The sequence below is a fragment of the Botrytis sinoallii genome (assembly GCF_014898435.1).
Source record: "Botrytis sinoallii strain Bc 23 chromosome Unknown BSIN_030, whole genome shotgun sequence".
Taxonomy (NCBI): Eukaryota; Fungi; Ascomycota; class Leotiomycetes; order Helotiales; family Sclerotiniaceae; genus Botrytis; species Botrytis sinoallii.
In genome coordinates, this window is record NW_024066057.1 from 536,062 (window position 1) to 555,507 (window position 19,446).

Here is a 19,446-nt window from a genome sequence, read left to right on the forward strand (position 1 = left end):
CATTGTTTGATCCGAAGAAGTGCACAAGAGGGTAGATATGTGCAAGTTGCTTCTTTGAGGTGAATGCATGCGCCTTTTAACTCTGGAATGAAAGGGACTGGTACTGATTACAGGTAGGGACTGGAATTGTCTCCAAGATAGGTAAGACGGGTTTCGGGTCATCGAGGTCAATTATGTCCCAATTCTCAGGATGGGTAAGACAGGGTTTGGTATACTAAGGCTGCATGCTGCCAAGATTTGATTCTTGGAGGCAGGGCAAGAAAACTTTATTTTGCGCCAAAGCGTCCACGGAACAAATAGAATGAATGGTGAGCCATTCTTCAGAGAAATTTGAGGAAATTTTCTACTTGTTTAGGATTAGCTTGTCTCCATTGGATTTCTAGAAGATGTACACATTCATTTAACTCCTAAGAAACTGACGAATAAGAACTATCTATCGCACAGCTTAGAATTCCGACGCGCCCTCTTCTTTCCGTCACTAGCATAGCTTATTATGCCACTACAAATTGCTTTGCGAAATTCCGGACTTAAAGGTGATTGAGCGAAACACTGGCACAGTAAACATACGAGACTTAAAACCCGATATAATCGTCATCAAGCGCCTCCAACAGACATATAAGAATTAAATCCGACGTAAAAAGAACTATGCAGCCGCCAAAAAAATATAAGAGTTAAGTTTGAAATCAGCTGAATTAAGCATTTCGGTGTTTGAGAGTACATAACACTGCATGTTATCACTCCTCTCACGATGTAAATGAGCGGATTCAATGATACTGGGATTGACATATGAAGTTTGCTTGTGTGTTTATATCGAAAAGATTCAGCTTCAAATTCCCTGTAGGGTGGTAAGCATCATAACTGTTATCCGTTGCTTTTTTTTGGATCACGTTCATTTGTGTATGAGCGAATCTTCAACCTCGAATTGATCACGTGATCCAACCCCGCTTTCCATTTTGATGCCTGTGGCTGCAGCTGCAGCTTACATACACGATTGCGTAAGGATGCTACGTTATCTATTATGATTCTCTGGCTTACCTCGATATGATTATCACCATTTCATAATTGCCACATAATACTGAGCGAATCCACAATTTTGGAGATAGTTCAAGAGTAGATGTCTCACAAAAGCTTAAGCGAGAAATTAAAGGGGAAATTTTGTATTATTTCCTAACAAGACATTTTCCACTCAAAAGCAGACAACTCAATAAAATTATACCCCTCCACAACTTAATAAATGCTTTTGAATTTCGACACAATAGCCGTGGGCTTTATGGAATCGACAAGTGATCTCCTTACTCCGCCGGAGCCCTATTATAAATTTTTAATTTAACTGCCCTTCTCCGCATGTCATCCCTGGGCTAATGCATCGTCCAAGTAACAAATTTAAGAGCCAGTATTGCTCCGATCATTAAAATCATTGTTACCCCCCCTGGTATTGCCATCAAAAGTCTTATCGAACTCCTCCAGCATGGTACCCATTCTATATCCGGCGGTCGCTACTCTGTTAAGCTGTTTATGAACACTAGCTTGAGAGTTGTTGACCATCATTACATATGGAACAGAGGTATTCGGGTCTCGGAGGTAGCTATGAATACGAGAAGCCGCGATTCTTTGAGATTCCGCGAACTTGGCAGAGGAAAATCGAAGAGATGTAATACAAGGCAAGGTTTCTTCTACTTATTGCGCAATTTAGTCTATTTGCTATTTTTTGATATGGGATTAAAACAAAATGGATTTATGTTTGATCTTTTTTATCATGAATTCTGTATTCTCAAAACTTCTTCGTGGACCTCACGCTATTCGATTGTGTTTCGCTCGAGGTATCATTTTCAACATGATTTTTTTTTTCGGAGGATATATTCTCATAGTTACATCCAAAGAAGCTTGACATGACTGGTATATATTTCATCCATGTTGAACGAATATCTTGTATCAAAATTCTTAAGAAATTTAGTTGACGAAATGATAACTCAGAAACGGAGTCAACCGGTTTCAACTTAGATTTCTCATCTTGGGGAATACTGCACTTGCATTGAAGATTGGCGTATTTCACATTTTCGAAAATGCTTTCATTCTGTAAATCATCATGTACTATTTATAAAGGTTGATGTGAAGAACTCTCAAAAGGTCGAGCCGACCGAAATTTCGGTCAGCTCGACTAAATAGGTTTAGTGTATCTGTTGGGAAAGGGATCATGTGGCCGCACTAGCGCCTCGGCACTACAGCATTATACGTTTCGTAACCTTATTAGCTTTTAACACCTCAAGCAATATTACAACAGTGTGAACCATAGTGGTATATTGTTTCCACCATCCCCATGGTGATACCAACAGTATCCTTATCATACCTTGAAATTAGCTTCTTAATCGTTGTACTGCCACACGACCACCAATTAAATTCAATTGTCGGCAAGGAAACAATAGCGAATTCATGTCTTTAATTGGGATAGAGAAGACACTATGGAGATCTGTCACATAGAGCTGCAAGTGTATCGGAGGACTCGCGATCAGTCAATCGGGAAATTGAATCAATTCCCAAAGAAACTAGTGTCTGGATTGCCCAAAGAACTAGTTCCTGTCTTATATCTAGTGACCTGAGCTATAGGAGCATTTTTTAATCCATCAATCCGGAAAGCTTCTCTTCATAGCCATGCTTTGAGTTCAACCTTTGTTCTTACTCACTACTGCAATCGATATGCCCATTCTGATCCCTCCCGCAAAGCAAGCTCTCTGAAAGATAGCTTACTACGAAGCCAAAGTTCTTCCATGTGTCATAGCTAGTCACGAAACTCAGTAATACATCTTTTGGGGTCCGCTGCAATAGCTTCCTCGCGAATCTCGGTGTGTTTTGCGCTAGACGGCTCGTCGCCGATTATAGAAGGCGAGTTATGGGGTACATACTGATCCGGATCAGCAAGGTAGCGATCTATGCGGTAAGCATAGAGTGATGAGGGATTGGTAGTTTCGGTAGAGGCGGGGACTGAACTGGAACTGGAACAGTTCGGCGAAGTAGAACTTTCATTCGTTCTAGTTAGATACAAGAGTGTTAGACTTGCTGATTTTTGCTTTGAGACTGGGAGAGAATATCAAGGAAACGATCAACATATAAAGAGGTACAGAAAGATCGATGGCCATGTCAAGTGCATAGTTGGCAGAGCTGATTGTTTTAGGCTCTAAAGCAAGGGACCGAGTGATGAAAACGAGAAGAGAAAGACTTGACTACGGCTAGTATCCAGCAAGGAACAGAGCAGGGCATCAAAGTGGTAGAAGAGAATGAGTCTTCATTGAAGCTTGAAACCCCTCGAATGAAATGAACCACCTATGAAACGGAAACGGGTCTAAAAAGAAAGAATACTGACCCAGCCACCTCGGAGCCTTGGACCGCCAAATTGGAGCATTGACTCAGGCTAGACATTATAATAGTGCTTGTAAAGATTTTTGATTCGGCGGTTCGCAAAAGTATCGTGGTTCAATGGTGACAAGAGGAATTGAATCTGGAGGGAAGGGCTTAGGAGACGTAGAGACGTGCTTAGAGAAGAGGGATCGTATATAATAGTAGTAAATTGAGCAAGCTACTAATTTATAGACGGCAATTTTCATGACATTGAGACTGTTGCGCTCTGAGGAGGAGGCTGTTTCTCACAATGCGCTCGAGCCACGAGACTAATGCATCATGCACCATGCCTATTACTGAACTATGGTCGAAGGGTATGTCACACACCAAAAAATGACTATTCCAACCTAATCCAGACTGCTCTTTTCTCTTTGTAGATGTCTATTGTTGTACAGTCGTCCAACTATTATTATTATTTTCGGCCACAAACACTAAAGTTTTTCAGGTACATTCCAAAATTCAAGAGTATATACCTAATTAACACGTGAAAATCAATACTATCAAACACAAACATATTGACTCAATTTACTAGTATAATCAATCAAGTATCTGCAACAGGAAAGACGGAGGAAAAATCTTGTAAAAAGGTACACCAGCACTGTTGGAGTCATACTCGAATACAAAGTACCTTTTAGATATAATCAGTATTTAAAAAGATCAGTCAAACGAACACTCACCTGAAAGGGAAAGACCAAGAAGTGACAGGTGTACCAACAGTCTATAAACTTGAACTACACGCATATGCACGATCAGGTACACCTAAAATAGAGGCATTACGAGATGGAAGTACTCATATCCAAGCTATTGACATGGTAAGCTTGGACCAGGATAATAACGGGTGGCTGCTCTACCTGCCGAACTATGCTCGGAACGGAACGAACCCGTATGCACTCGGCGAGATAATCATCAGGTGGAAATGTCCCCTTTGCATCCACTAAAGAGATTCCAGAAATTCCCAACGGCGATTCAGACCGACTTATCAAAGTTCAGGCTGGCAGTCCTGATAATCTATGTGCAAGTGGCGTTTGCAACTGCATATTCGGAGAATATTTGAGTGATCCATAGATTTGACAACCACTAGCCGAGGGGTAACAGCCTGTTGAAAGAATTCTCAGTTGCAAACGAAAAGAAACAAATAAGAGCGCGAAATAGGATATAAGAGTAGAACTCTTCGTAGCGAGGCTAAGCCTAAATAGGGCATAACGCCATGGACTACTGATCACATTTAACCCAGTTTTCTTAATCATTCTCGATGGCGAATAGTGAAACTATTACCAGCATTTTAGACCTTGTTAAGATAGAGACCTAGTAGTATTATAGTAAATAGAATAAATAGTATTTATTTATTTATTTATTTATTTATTTATTTATTTATTTATTTATTTATTTATTTATATTAATTAATATCTGTTTTAGACTTCCCTAAGGGTATTTAGATATGTTAAGATAAGGAACTATTTGAGCGGTGTGATCGTCGTGATTGAATTTAGCAATTTAACTTCAATGCCAGAGGCTATTCGCTTCTCTGTGAGTATAATCTGCTTCTATTTCCAGAAGGGAATATTTGATTCGGATTATTATTGAGGTAAAGCTTGATTTCCGAGTGGATAAGCTTATTATAAGCTTCAATCTTTATAATAAAGATAAAGAAGCAAGAATGGATTGTTATTTGTTTAATTAAACAATAGAGCTCTTATATTATATATTGAATTTGTGGTTTTTAGAGGTATAATATATTCGAGTAATTAATTGAATAATGAGTTTATAAGGAGTAAATAGCAAGCTTTATTGAAAAGATTATTGCTTTTTAAAAGTCCTTTAATAATTAGAATAAATCTGAATATAGAACTTTGAGTTAATGATTAGCTGAATAAGCTTGTTAGATGTATGTAAGAGTTTTTTGATATATATAATCGCCTACTTGTTAGATTGCATTTCTATAGAAACAAGAGGCTAGTCTGAATGTTTTAGATTGTTTATAATGCATTTAAAGAAGTGATATAGTTCTTTAATATTATTGCATAAGTAGTCCAGCTTGTTGTTTTGATAATCAAATCGCTGATGATAAGTGGTGTAGTTGTTATGGCCTGTTTTTATAGTTATCAGTTGATATAAGATTGCTCTTAATAGAATTAATTCCTTTAGTTTCTTTATATTGTATTTAGGAAACTACTTCTTGTAGTTAGCAAAAAGAGAGGAATTCATTTCTTTCTATTAGGTAGATTCTGTGTGTAGGTATTTCTAATAAACGATTGTTCGAATCCTATTGATTGTTGGTAGCTTGTCGATTGCCTGGTCTATGGGTCTAGTTGCGCCTGTGTTTGTTAAGCGATCTGTTTTCTCATTGTCTTTGATCTCTATATGTCCAGGTGACCACTTTATTTTGACGTCGAGTTGTTTCATTGCTTTGTGATACTTGTGGTAGATAGTAATTATCACTAATGATAATTCACGGTTAGAAGATGATAAATCAAAATTCAAGTAAATAAAATGATCTACCATTACTATTTGTCTAGTGTTTGGAGTTTGGCTGTCACAAAAACACTTGGAAGAGTTCATCAGACGTATGAGTCTTTTATTCTTATGGGGTGTAAGATGCACTGATAGCATATAAGATAATGTACCGATGCCCAAGATCAACCTTGTCTACGTAATCTCATAAATGATTGTTTACCCCCAATAGATTTTAATCTTTCATTTATTATGACTGCAGATGCTGTGATGCGTGAAACATTTCAGGGGGGTGCTCTGAGCTGTGACGGACCTAAAGCTCTCTTCTTTACCACTAGGCCACACAACCCCAAAAGGGATAATTTAAGATCGAAAGATCTTAAAGAAGAGAGTCTATATACTAGATAATGTGACTCGTCACATGAGCGCTGCAAGATCGTGCAATAATGACAGATTTTTCGGATGCTGTCATTTATTACCTACCCCTGTGGTAGCAAAGTTAATATCTATATATGAATAAAATGTTAGTATAAATTCCTATATAAATATTTAATACATACATTATTGAATTGAAACTTCTTTTATTACTAATGAAATATATATTTCATTATTGATGAATATAATCAGTTTAAATCCGGACCCGTTTATCATTGAATTCTAATAAATATAAAGAAAAAAAGAATTTAGAAAGGCCTTTACGATAGAGATTTCAAGTATTGAATATTAGAGTTATAGGAAAGATGGACGGAAGGGAAGCAAGCGTAAAAACTAAGAAAAGAGGGGAGTGAGTGTAGGAGCTAAAGGAAGAGGGGAACAAACAGGGGAGCGAGTGGGAGAGCTAAAGGGTGGGTGGAGGATAATAGCCGAAAGTTTAAAAGGGGGATTAGTTTATCTCACTTTCGATTTATTCTTCAATCAGAGACTTTATTATTATATTATATAGTATAGAATGTATTATTTAAACAAGAATATTAATCAACTTTAATATATATAATTATATCTTGAAATCGATTATTAATCGATTCCAATATAAATAAACTTTTTTATTTGCAAATAGCTTTAGGCTAAAACTTTCAAAAATCAAGAAATTTCGAAAAATCAATAAACTTCGAAAATTTCTTTGAGTCCTTTTAAAGTAAAATTTTCTAATTATATATATATATATATATATAAATTAAGTATATTAATACTTTATAATCTATTTTTTTAATATAGTATTAAAAATTAAAATTTTTATTATACTTGACGAAATAATAGTTTCGTCAATCACGGATTCTGCAACTCCCGCTCTATTCTACATGCCAAATGTCGGCACTCAGAGAGTAAGTAGTGAAATACGAAAAGAGACCTGATCTCCGAAATATATAATACATGGAAGCCGGCATATAATATCTCGGAGTCGGGGAGCCTTAAGCTTCCCCGCGGAGTACTATACAGACTTATAGTGATGCAGACCGGATACAATGACTTTACAGCCTATCACATCAGATTCAATCATGAAAATAGTATAAACATTTATATATATAAAATCGAGAAAAGCCTATTACACTTTTTTCGATATCCAATTAATAATCAAACACATGGCAACTAGCTGCTTGCACCAAACCGATTACGATCCGAATGGGATGCGATAGTATATATCAACCGCGTCCTGCAATCACAATATAGCTTTACTGATCTTCTCATCAGATCCAGATTCTATACTAGAATATACCCAAATCATGTATAATCATACAGATACCAACCTGCTCCAGTATTCCAAGAACAAACTCTTTACCCTAATCAACCTAAAACCCGCACCGATCAGCTATAAACGCCCTGAGCGCTCTCCCGATCGATAGCGGTCGATCCGATCATCCGCCAATATCCGGATGATATACGAAACAAGGCCCTTTAGAACAGAACTACAAACCCTTAGACAAAACAACTGCAGGATTACTATGAGCGATATTAAGCGAGGGAACACCAAAGGCAACAAGTCCCTAATTAGCTAACATTACATTATTATGAGCGGCTGGAACACTAGCGGCCTGTAGGCCTGCTTCTTAGTATATTTAGAATATCCCTTGGGAGGTTAGATATTAGATGTTAATCACTATAAATAAATAAATAAATCACGGATTCTGCCACCACAGGGTACGTAGGTAGGTAGAGATAGGTAGCACAACACGAAAACGCTTGGCAGAGATCGGTGTCATGTATGATTGCGATAAATCTATACTACTGTGGGACAGCATTTGAAGAGTTTAGACATTTCACTTTTTTGGTGAATTCGTTTAGATATTATAGGTTCCCAGCAGCGCAATGTCTTGGCTTCATATGAGAGATCCAAAAAAGTCACTTGCAGGTGGCTTTACTCATTTTTGAGCAAAGCCTTATGCCCTTCTAGTACCAGCTAACGATATGATAGGCACCTGGTATGTTGTCCCCAAAGATGGTGAATCTCCTTATCACAACATAATCCCACCTTGGTATTGCGTATCGGGAATATCTCCTGGGTGAGTTGGGAAAGATTTATCGATTTTTTATTAATATGGCTATGCGACTAGGTTTGGTTACATCTAACAAGGAGAATAATAGTAATCTAAGTGGGTGTGGTTACAGCGTTTCTCGGGCAAAGTCCCGATCATCGGGTGAGACGGCTTTCTGTCGGGAACGAATCCGGTGATTAGATGAAACGGGCCATAAAGCGAGCCTCACTGGCACTCGGCTCTATCTCACAAGCTGAAAATCTCTTTCTCTCCCATGTGGTTCAACTCTGTGAGATAGAAACTAGGGCCAAAAGAGACCATCGGATTGATCTTCTAACTAATTAATTTTCCGAGCTTAACACCATCAGATGGCACAATTCATTAACACAACTTTGATATGATGAGGTATGGTACTACAGCTTTCTCCTAATATTCTAACATTTACATAGACTTGGTCCCGCAGTATTCATTCTCACGGCTCATCCCCGGCTCAAGGTGTAGGGTACAATTAGCGATGGATAAAATGAATACCAAGGCCTAATGCACCACCTGAAATTCAAGTACAGTATATTTCTGTCGCCAATTTGCGAGAGCAAATTCACGACAAATAATATTTCTCTCACACAACTGATCATCGAATCCGTTCTTGATCAATGATTTGGAATTATGATTTAACGATTGATTCTGAAATCAACAAGTCAATTCCTGAGCTCTACACAAACCGTAGCTTTTAAAGTGATAGTATCAATCTTCCACGTGGAGTGGTGCCATCTCAACACATCTTGAAATCAATCAAACCTCAGCCTTACAAGAAAATCTAATGGGGGTCTGTACCAAAGTACAAAAAATTCTCCGGTCCCATTCAAGTGTAGAGATCGCAACATTAACGTGCGACCATTATCGTGCCGAGTCGTACTACATAAGCCCTATAGTTCGATTCCAGTAGTTTGGCTAAGAAGAACTCGGATGTGTATTTTTTTGCCAAACCCGAACCTAAGATGACATCAAAATCTCAACTCTGGACTCTGTGTCATTGAGACAAACATGTTGATCAGCATAGTCAGCTGATCTTCTGCTGGTCTCTTACTGTTATCGTTGGTGTCCTTATGTGTGACCGCCTTGCCACCCGGAAATGTTTTTTTCCCTCTAATCGTGGTTTGATTGTCACTTCTCAACAGCCAGAATTTCTACGATACGTTTTCATAATACAGAAGACATGCCAAGGAATTAAATGAAATTGCGAGTTTGCCCTGTGGTGGCAGAGTTAATACCTTTATACGAATAAAATGTTAGTATAAATTCCTATATAAATATTTGATATATATATATTATTGAATTCAAGCTTTTTTCGTTCTTGACGAAATACATTCTTTATTATTGATGAATATTTCCAGTTCAAAGTGATTATTGTTTATTATTGAATTTTAATAAATATAAAGAAAATAAAGGCCCTTCAGCTGAAGGGTGTTAGGAAAGGTGGACGGAAGGGGAGTGAGTGTAGAAGCTAGGAGGAGGAGGGGAATGAGTGGGGGAGTTAAAGGAAGAAGGGAGTGAGTATAGAAGCTAAAGGTGGGATATGTGACGACAACAGGTTCACGACATGATAGTAAATGAATCAATTATTGATACTAGAGAATAACAAACTACTGTACGAAGAGTGAACCTGTAAGAGGTTTTTATAGGCCAGGAGGGGACCAGGAGGGGACCAGGAGGGGACCAGGAGGGGACCAAAAGCGAAGCGAGATTAGACCTGCCGGGTGGGGCAAATGTATGACTAATCTAGGCCTGAGGCCAGATCGTCACAGGATAATGTATTAGCCGAAAGTTTAAAGGGGAGGGGGTTTCATACCTTGCTATTCACTTTCAAAGTATTCTTCAATTAAAAGTTTTACTATTATATTATAAGTATAGAATATATTATTTTAATAAAAATATCAGTTAACTTTAATATATATAGTTTTATATTAAATTCGATTATTAATTGATTATTAATCGAATTCAATACAAGTAAACTTTTTTATTTGTAAATAACCTTAGATTAAAACTTTTGAAAATCAAAAAATTTCGAAAAATCAAAAAATTTCGAAAAATCAAAAAATTTCGAAAAATCAAAAAATTTCGAAAAATCAAGAAATTTCGAAAATTTCTCTAAGTTCCTTTAAAATAAAAATTTCTAATTATATATATATATAAAAATCAATCATATTAATACTATATAACCCATTTTTTTCAATATAATATTGACTATTGAAATTTTTAATACAATTGACGAAATAATTTATTCGTCAACCACGGATTCTGCCACCACAGGGTTGATGGGGGCAAAAGTTTACGAAATGTGGACTATCATTACTGGAAGTCCAGGCGCACTAGAAGACTATTGGACCTCGAAAATTGCCTTGGATTGTGTAGTCCAATTTGCTGGCCAAGAATCAATACTCAAATGCCGTCGTGCTCAAACTAGATATTAGGTCCATTTACACAAGAGAGTTCCAGTGTCAGTGAGTTTGGAGAGCTCCCAGTGCGAATATTGAATTGACCTTGCAGAATTCTCAAAATGGATTCCAAAGATTCTTCGTTCAATATGTTGAGTTACTGATAACAGAAACTTCAATAATAGAACAAAATTCAAAAGGTCTTCATCCAATGCACTGTCTAGATAATTATGTTTGGTCGGAAAAATCACAAATTTGTGGAAAAGACCTGGTTCTGGGCCATTGACGAACACCAATGGCTGGCCATATTAGCACAGGCTCTGGCGCTCATATAGAAAAGTGATTAAATCGGGGTCTAGGTTCATGGTGATTCATCCTCACGGCAATGCTTCAGCAAGATAAGGCGGGTTATGTTGATCGCGACCCTCGATGAATCGTCTATATGAACATCATGCTAGCTATTTTGTCTGGACTGTTATGATCATCATGTTTGCAGAGACTTTTTATCATCCACCGCCAGAAATAAATCAATTTGACGAATGAAATCTCATGGCTTTGCGATTAGAGTTGCAATACCTTGTCAGTTCCCAAGAGACTTGCTGCCCAACAAGATACTTAGGAGAATTTCCATGGCCTTATAAGAGACCTGGAAAGCCTACAAAGAAGCCTACATTCTACGCCACCACATCAACACGACCACAAATTTCCACCTATTTATGTGGACTTCTTCTCTAAAGGAACTTCTATTTGCTTTCAAAGCACAACTATCGTCAAAGAGTTAATCCCAAAATGTCAGCCCACGTCCACGAACCCCCACACCTAATCGAGCTGCATTTCTATCGACTTGACGAAAAGAAAGATCACGATGAGCGACTAGCGCTTGTTGCCTATGACAGAGAGGCAGGTATCAGACTCAAAGATGGAACAGTCAATTGTCCAGCTATGTGGTTCGACCAAAATGGCAGAGCCCACAATAGAAGTGGAATTCTCTTCAGAACTGCAAAGTCGCACGGATTTATCGGCATGATCCATATGCCTCCTCGTCAAGCTATTGATATGATTTATCGGCATGCGGCTTTGGTTAGTACTTTTTTTTCGCCTTGATCAATCTCTTAGAAGGGGGGCTAACCACTTTATAGTGGAGTGTATACACGATTCTCGGCTTTGAACTCAGCAAGGTCGAATCAATCGTAAGTTTCTCCTGTCGTTCCCTTCCACCAGAACAAAAATCTTACAATCCAACCCTAGGAAATCCCCGATGATTGCAAGACAACTACTAAAGACTCTGCTTTCGTAACCTTTGTGAATTGGCTCCGTCTCTGGCTTCCCAAAGGGTTTTATATCGATTCTCCAGACGATTGGGCTTATGCACGTCTAAATCAGGTTTCTCGCGATCGCAAACGTCGTATAGTCCGAACTCGAGATGATGATGAGCGCGGGAAAGCTGATGCCGAGAAATTTACAAAGGAAATATACACAGGATTTCATAAAGTGGTCGAGGATAAGCCTGAGGATCTCTTCAGTGTGAAGGATCCCGGGGTGATGGGGCAAGGAGCTTGGGATGGAACAGAGGCAGAGGAGGATAGATTGATTAGGAGAGTGCAGAGAATGGTTAATAAGAGGTTGGGAGTGGAAGAAGAGGAGGAGTATGATGATTTGAAGAGCAGGTGGGGGATTATGGGAAACACTGAAAGTTATGAGGACATCCAGTGATTGGTTGAATAGATGTTGCATCTTTTTTGAGTTATTGATAGATTCACAGGCGTTGATTATGTAACTGGAGTTGACTAGGTAATACTTTCATCCACGGATTTTGCTTCATCTCATAGGTGCCATGAACAAAAAATGCAAAAGAATTATATTTGTATTGGAATAGGATTCTGAAAACTGATCACAATCTACCATTCGTAGAAAGAAATTTGTCAACTACCAAGCCTTCTGTGCAATCCAGACAAGCTTAGGGCAAGATATCGCGCAACCATCACGCACTTGATCCATGGCTTCCCGGCTGAGTTGTAATGATTCTTCAGGCTTCCGTACAATCACCTTTGCGAATTCATCCCAAGTGCTCATATATCTAGAAAGTGTCAGCAATATGTATACTCCATCGAGCATTATGGTACGGTTTCTTACACGTCATTCCAATACCTTGCCATAGTCAGGTCATATTCCACTTTGTGGAGTCGGACATCCTCGAATCCATCTTCATTGAGTATGTCTACCATATATCGCTTCCAGCTGGGTTTGTTAGCTAATCAGGATTCAATTTTTGTCAAGTCTCCACTCACTCGTGAGATCCACACAGCTGTTGAAACAAGCGTCTTACGGCGTCTGTAGCCACAGAGGAGTCAATATTTCTGACGGTCCAATCGACGCTGTCAGCCTCATCCCATTGAAGGAAACCACCAGGCTCTAGATTTCATATGTTAGTACTATGAACACGGTGTACTTGAGCATATGATCAACTTACTAAGTAATTTCCGCAAATTCGCCAAAACAGGTCTGGGATCATTGTTCTTGATAGCAACTGTAATCAATCTCACATGAACAATATCAAACGTCTCCTGGAATTGTTTTGGTGGCTCTTTATAGACGTCCCAGGTGTGAAGACGGGTATTGGCCGGTAGCCATGGGGATGGAGGACATTGATCAAGACTGATGTCGAAGCCGTCTAGTCTTGCCGACGGAGGGACTTCGCGTGCCACATCTAAAAGCCAAATACTAGGATTACATATCAGCGTTTGACTAGGAGGTAGAAATAGTGCCTTGACAAACCCGTTTCCTGTGGCAACATCTGCAATTCTTATCTGACTGTTATCCGTAGGTATGTCTGGATAGATGTTGAACTTGAGCGCATCTTTCCACAGGTAGTGCTGAGCAGTAAGTCTATTACAAGAATTCCAGTCAGAAAAGACGAGCTCAAATCAATTGCAAGTTGTTAATGAATAACTTACCTAGTACTCGCGTTGAAATCGCGCTTCAGTGCATAAACACCCTTGGGAATAGATTCATAAGTATCGGCCGACTGTGGGCTTGAAGCCATAAAGGGAGCCATTGCTATTTAATTGAAGAGTTTTTGGAGAGTTTTGAGGAGGTAGAAAGAAGAAGTGCGTAGAAATACTGATGAATGGAGAGAATTCTGAGGTCTGGAGCTTTCTTTATAAGCAGTGCTTACTCCTTGCAACTGGAAATGCCTGAAAGTATATGTGGCGAAGTGCTGAATTCTATTCTTATGTCAAATGCGTGTCGTCAGCGTTTAGTAGTGCTTTCTGTCCAATTGATACTAATCAATTGTTCTAAAAGGGAGATGAATTTAGGTTGCAAGATCTCGCACACTGAGCCTTCACTTGATCTTCAGCTATTTTGCTTCATGGTTAATGATAGGCATTCTGATCTTCGTACTTAGAGTCAGAAATAGAAGCGGACAAAAGATTCGACGTCTTACACTTGAAGGACTTGGATCTCCAAGATATTGGCCATGTAATAGCAATCCTAGACACAGCACCAATAGCAATTGAGAACAAACTGAATAACAAGTAATTGCAACCTAAATTTCATGTATGCCTGGTATATTTGTCCCATTATGACTTCCAAGGTATTCAATGCTCCTCTATCAGCTTTGGCAATGTAACATGGCCTCTCTTGTCTCTTGTGTGAAACTTTCTGTTCTGCAAGATCCTGCCAGTAGGACTCTGTCAACCTAATCGATGCTATTGTCCGCCTGGAATCCCACAACCCCTATTTCAAGCAAATGGGATGAACGCAGCTGACGATACAATCTCTGCCATAAAAAATGCACCGTTGCGGCAAAAGAGCTACAGTGACATACTATTGACTCAATGCCGAACCTAGAATTCAACACATGAGCATAAGCTGGAAAGTGAGAAACGGCATTTATTACTTATCGTATTATTGATTTGATCATTATTGGTGAGGTTCCAGTAAGCCTGGTCATTCCCTTGAACCCAGAAGTATCCGGAGATCAATGAAAGGACGATCCGGTCTACAACAGTTCTGCAGTGAGATGTTCGTATACGGATTTCCCCTTTCATTTGCTTGAATGGATTACGTAGATGGATACTGATCAAATCTTATTCCTATTCCCACGTCAGATAGTGGCTAGGAGGAGCAACAATTGGTTGAAACCCCTCCAAGAGCGATTACACAAACAATTTGAAATGTCATCTTCACATATTGTTTATCTCCCTATCATGATAGTCCAAGTCCAGCCTGGGGCACAGTCAACGCCTCAAAGCCCCTTGTGTCAAAGCTCTGACATGGAAAACATCCCCGATATGCAAAACATAATCTTGAATGTGCTTCTCTCTAGTGTCCAGATCTTGACAAAAATATATCTTCGCTTCACTTGTCGTCTTTTTAGATAATAGAATGGATGCATGAGATTGCGCTTTGAGGATAAGGTCTCAAATCTCGAGAGTTAAATAATGCGAAAGACTGGGTATTATCACAGCGGAATGGATGCGGACACCAGACTAGATCACGCTCTCGCAATGAATGACGTTGACTACTCTGGGACGTTGCATTGTCTTGGGTTCCTTCTGTCTACTCGGCGTCATTCGAATGAATGCCGGGCTGAGTAAGCGGCTAGGTAAAAAGTTTTTTTAGGATTCTGAAAGGAGGGATATAGCTTTTTGGAGACCAAAGATACAGTTTTGAAAGGGGTTATCAGTTTTCCAAACAAATCTTTAGGACTTACTGCATGTCGAATTTCGAATTTCGAATTTCTCAACGCGATAAATGAGGAGTTATTGGGTTGTGACATAGAATAGGTCTGAGTTGATCTTAGTGAGAAAATTTGCGAAAACAAAATCGGTCCGGCAATCAAAGAAGATGACACCGAGAATCACGTCATCACTGCGTCTTTCCTGGCCTATCATAAGACCTAGACTGTATTATGTCAAAGAAAGGTAACTAGGTAGTGGTTAAGCACAATAGAACTATACGAGGATCTAACTGGGAACTCCTCATTGGTTCTGGACTGAATTAGATCGAAGGCGCTATAGTATAGTGATTATGCGTTCGAATTTGTTGCATCGTAAATCCAAGTCATGTGGCCTATGATAGCGATGATTATGTATCAAAATAGACAAGTACACATCGGAGTGTTTCCACATTATAGATCACCTTGCATGAGCTCCCGGTCAAGATCTACTGCCTCCTAATCGATAGAAAATCACTTATTTCATTCCATAAGTCTAGCATAGAACGCTGCATTCTTTCCTGATTCCCAAACTAAGTCCATTTCTCAATGAAAGTAAGGGTTTTCTCAACAATTTCCTCGGGACAGCTGATAAATGGACAATGAGATGTCTTGAGGTCTGCGATATCCCACGAGACTTTGCTCTTCTCGATCCAAATATCTTGTAGAAATAATGGATTACATTGGTCGTCCGCAGTACGAATGTAGACACGACGTCCATCAAACGAAGCCTCCGCCCAAGCTGGAGCCGGAGCCGGGGTCTCGAAGGCTGCTAAGGCATGGGGAATCATAGCAGCTTCCAGAGCCGGTGCTAAAGATGTATCACAATCAGCGTAGAGGATTGGCATTACAGGATCAATGACTGCAAGACCCGGAGATGGCTATGGCAAAGCAAAAAAATTCATTAGCATTGAACAAACTTCCCAACTCGGGCTGGCTTGGGTTCAAACTCACTGTTCCAACTTTGATAAAAGGAGGGTATGCACCACCGACAGCTTCAAATAAGCTTTCGCCTTCAGAGACAATATTACCGACCCAGTAAACCAGACCCAAGACACCACCAACTTCGCCGCGAGAGCTACGGTCAGCTTTACTCAAGCCTGCTGCAGCAGCTCCTCCAACGACTCCTCCATAAGAATGAGCAATAACAATTACATCTTTGTGTTGCTCCTCAATGAGAGGCAATAGAACATTTTTGCGAGCCTCTGAAACGTCGTTGGAAGAAGATATGGAGCCCAAATCGGACGGGTCTGGATTGCAGGAAGAAATGCGAACATAGACAGATGGATATCCAGCCTTTTCAAACAAAGGTACAACACGGTCGAAGCAAGAAGGGTCAGCAAATGCACCCGCAAAGAACACAAGAGTTGGACGAGGAGAATTCATATTGCGATATTAGATCCAAGATAAAATGAGAGATGTTATTCAAAAATTGTTGAAATAGAAATCATTTCACAATAGATCAGCCCATATATGTGTGGGTAAATATCATGCTACATGCATCAGCAATGTTGGGTCTAACCTGTTTGAGAACCAAACGGTGGAAATGATCGGCAGTCAGCGGGTGTTAATTAAAAAACCTCTCGCCAACGTTACACAGTGCGGGGCTTGCGTCTTGTCTTAATGCATTGCCCCTATCAACTACCCCTGTCCTACCATGGCAAGAAGTAAGAAAACCCCCTAAAGATAGATTAATAGGCACATAGCAGTACCCAGGGAGCCAGGTACTCAAAGCCGTGTTCGATTTCTCCACTATGCCGATATCTAGCGAGATTCACGAAGATAATCGATTAGACGTCTCGGAATTCGATATTCTATCGGTTTAAGACCTCTAGAATTCTATTGCATTGTATAGTTTCATATCATGACTTTTGTTTGTCGAATCGATGACGGATAATTGAACCGCCTGAACACAGCATCAAATCCAATATACGGCTGAGTCCGAGCTGATGGGTATTCCTTGAGCATACATGCGTATAATTCTACAGTAAGCCAAAACAATGTAATACGAGATCAAGTATCCGAAGATGACTGCATGAAAGGAAGCGGCATATGTGTAACATCAGAATTTTACCATGTTATATTATACTTGCTGCTGACCTCCGGACCGGTATCCACGGATTGCTGACCTGGAGCTTTCTTCATACCTATATTCACTTTACTCTATTCTTACTGCAAATTTAAGTCTGCTATGGCTGATTCAATCGATCTGTCTGCCAGCAGGCAAGCCAATTTGTACGCAGCAGATATCATCACATTTTTCGCAGCTGTAGTAGCTGTGGGACTTCGCGTTTGGTCGCGGCGAGTTGCTGGTGCTGGCTTGTGGTTGGATGATCTTTTTATTTGCATAGCACTGGTACGTTTCAACTTCTGAAGAACAGCTCGGAATTAATCCTATCCAGGTTGGCGGTGTTGCGATGATGACTAATTTTTGTTGGTGTAAGTTTGAGTTCTCTGCACTCAATCACTCCTATCACTGTTGCTCATTCAACACTAGGGATACCAAACGGATTTGGTAAACACATGGAGGCATTTGGCCCAAAAGCGGAGTACAATTTCTTCTTGGGGTTCTTCATGGCTGAAGTGATATACACTGTCATCATCGTCTTCGTCAAATATTCTATCCTGGCCTTATACTGGCGAGTCTTTCGAAGCACCAGTATCAAATGGCCAGTAGCAATACTAGCGGCGATTGTCACATCTTGGGGAATTGCAGTTGTAAGCGATCCATCTGTCCATCAACTTCCAGGATTCTAATTCAATTCATCTAGCTCTTTCTCTCCATTTTCACCTGCGTGCCTCCAAAAGGCTTCTGGGATAAAGATATACATGCTTCTTGCAACGTCAATAGCCAGCAATTCCTGATCGGTATTTCGGTTCCTAATATCCTTACGGATGTTGCTTTGCTGTTATTACCAATCCCGTATGTTTTGCGATTGAACACAGCCTGGTCTCAGAAACGACTCTTGATGGGCACATTCCTGCTTGGAGGATTGTAAGTTCTCAAAAAGTCATGTAACTTATGTTTGATATGCATTTACCCTAATATCGATCTGTTACAGCGTCTGTATAGCATCAATAATGAGATTGATTAGTGTTTGGCAGCAGAATTCGGTTTCGGATTTTAGCTGGAACTGGGTGAACCAGGGGATATGGGCGGTGGTGGAGAGTAATTTTGCAATAGTATCAGGTATGTCGCTTCACTTGCCTTAATACACTATCCAATTTTTATTTCTCCCATCCTGAATGAAACATACTGATGAAACCCGACAAAAGCTTGTCTCCCTACACTGCGCATCGTATGGGTGTGTTTATTCAGGCGCAAGAAGAACGCAACATCACCACCATCCTCAGATAGACCAGCGATTTGGACAATCGGATCGGGGCCAAGCAAACAAAATCGCAAAAGAAAGGGGGAGCTTACTCTCGGGGAATCAATGTCGACCGACTCAACGCACCCGTTCACAAGCTTGCATGATGCTGAGGAAGGCAATATCTCGGTGGATAAGGTGCATGTGCGTTCAAGCATAGAGGTACACTCAGAAAGGGATACTATGAGCTCTCCTTATCGGGAGAACTTTAATATGGTTCCTTTGAAACGTTGATCAGAATCGTTGAAGAGAAGAACTCCTTCTTTTGCTTCAGGAACTCCAAACAGATTTATTTCGATTCAAAGCGTACGCGTCTTAAGATCCAAACATTTCACTATCAATGTAACTTCTATTTATCTGCTCTTATGCTTTTATTACTGTTCGAGCTAGAACCTCAACATTCTGTACGCCATCCAACAAGTGTAAGTGTGGCAGGTAATCATTTTGTCAATCAGCAGCATGTATTTGTCACAAATTTGTTCAATACTCATTTTTTTATCGGCGCAGCAGAATTTTGACAGCTACGTCAAGTCAGTGTAGTGTATACAAATACAACAATGATGAGGACACTCTGCCACCCCAGAGCTTGCTAGAATTCTGGAGTA

The 19,446-nt window shown here is 39.7% G+C and overlaps 4 protein-coding genes across 4 annotated transcripts; 2 read left to right on the forward strand and 2 right to left on the reverse strand.

The window, feature by feature from the left end:
* Positions 1-11,539: 11,539 nt before the first annotated feature.
* EAF02_011230 (uncharacterized protein) lies at positions 11,540-12,463 on the forward strand (the record flags this gene model as incomplete). The annotated part of the gene is made up of 3 exons (XM_038907276.1): positions 11,540-11,830; positions 11,890-11,940; positions 11,999-12,463. 3 exons carry the CDS (start codon positions 11,540-11,542, stop codon positions 12,461-12,463), a joined length of 807 nt encoding a protein of 268 aa, XP_038753020.1.
* A 213-nt stretch (positions 12,464-12,676) lies between these two features.
* On the reverse strand, positions 12,677-13,805 carry EAF02_011231 (uncharacterized protein; the record flags this gene model as incomplete). The annotated part of the gene is made up of 6 exons (XM_038907277.1): positions 12,677-12,827; positions 12,884-12,988; positions 13,039-13,162; positions 13,221-13,471; positions 13,526-13,636; positions 13,705-13,805. The coding sequence occupies 6 exons, from the start codon at positions 13,803-13,805 to the stop codon at positions 12,677-12,679; spliced, it is 843 nt and encodes a 280-aa protein (XP_038753021.1).
* Positions 13,806-16,003: 2,198 nt separating this feature from the next.
* On the reverse strand, positions 16,004-16,879 carry EAF02_011232 (uncharacterized protein; the record flags this gene model as incomplete). The annotated part of the gene is made up of 2 exons (XM_038907278.1): positions 16,425-16,879; positions 16,004-16,351 (listed from the first exon to the last, which is right to left on the reverse strand). Exons 1-2 carry the CDS (start codon positions 16,854-16,856, stop codon positions 16,004-16,006), a joined length of 780 nt encoding a protein of 259 aa, XP_038753022.1. The 5' UTR covers positions 16,857-16,879.
* A 782-nt stretch (positions 16,880-17,661) lies between these two features.
* EAF02_011233 (uncharacterized protein) lies at positions 17,662-19,075 on the forward strand (the record flags this gene model as incomplete). The annotated part of the gene is made up of 6 exons (XM_038907279.1): positions 17,662-17,826; positions 17,873-17,909; positions 17,968-18,188; positions 18,242-18,465; positions 18,533-18,660; positions 18,747-19,075. 6 exons carry the CDS (start codon positions 17,662-17,664, stop codon positions 19,073-19,075), a joined length of 1,104 nt encoding a protein of 367 aa, XP_038753023.1.
* Between the last annotated feature and the right edge of the window lie 371 nt (positions 19,076-19,446).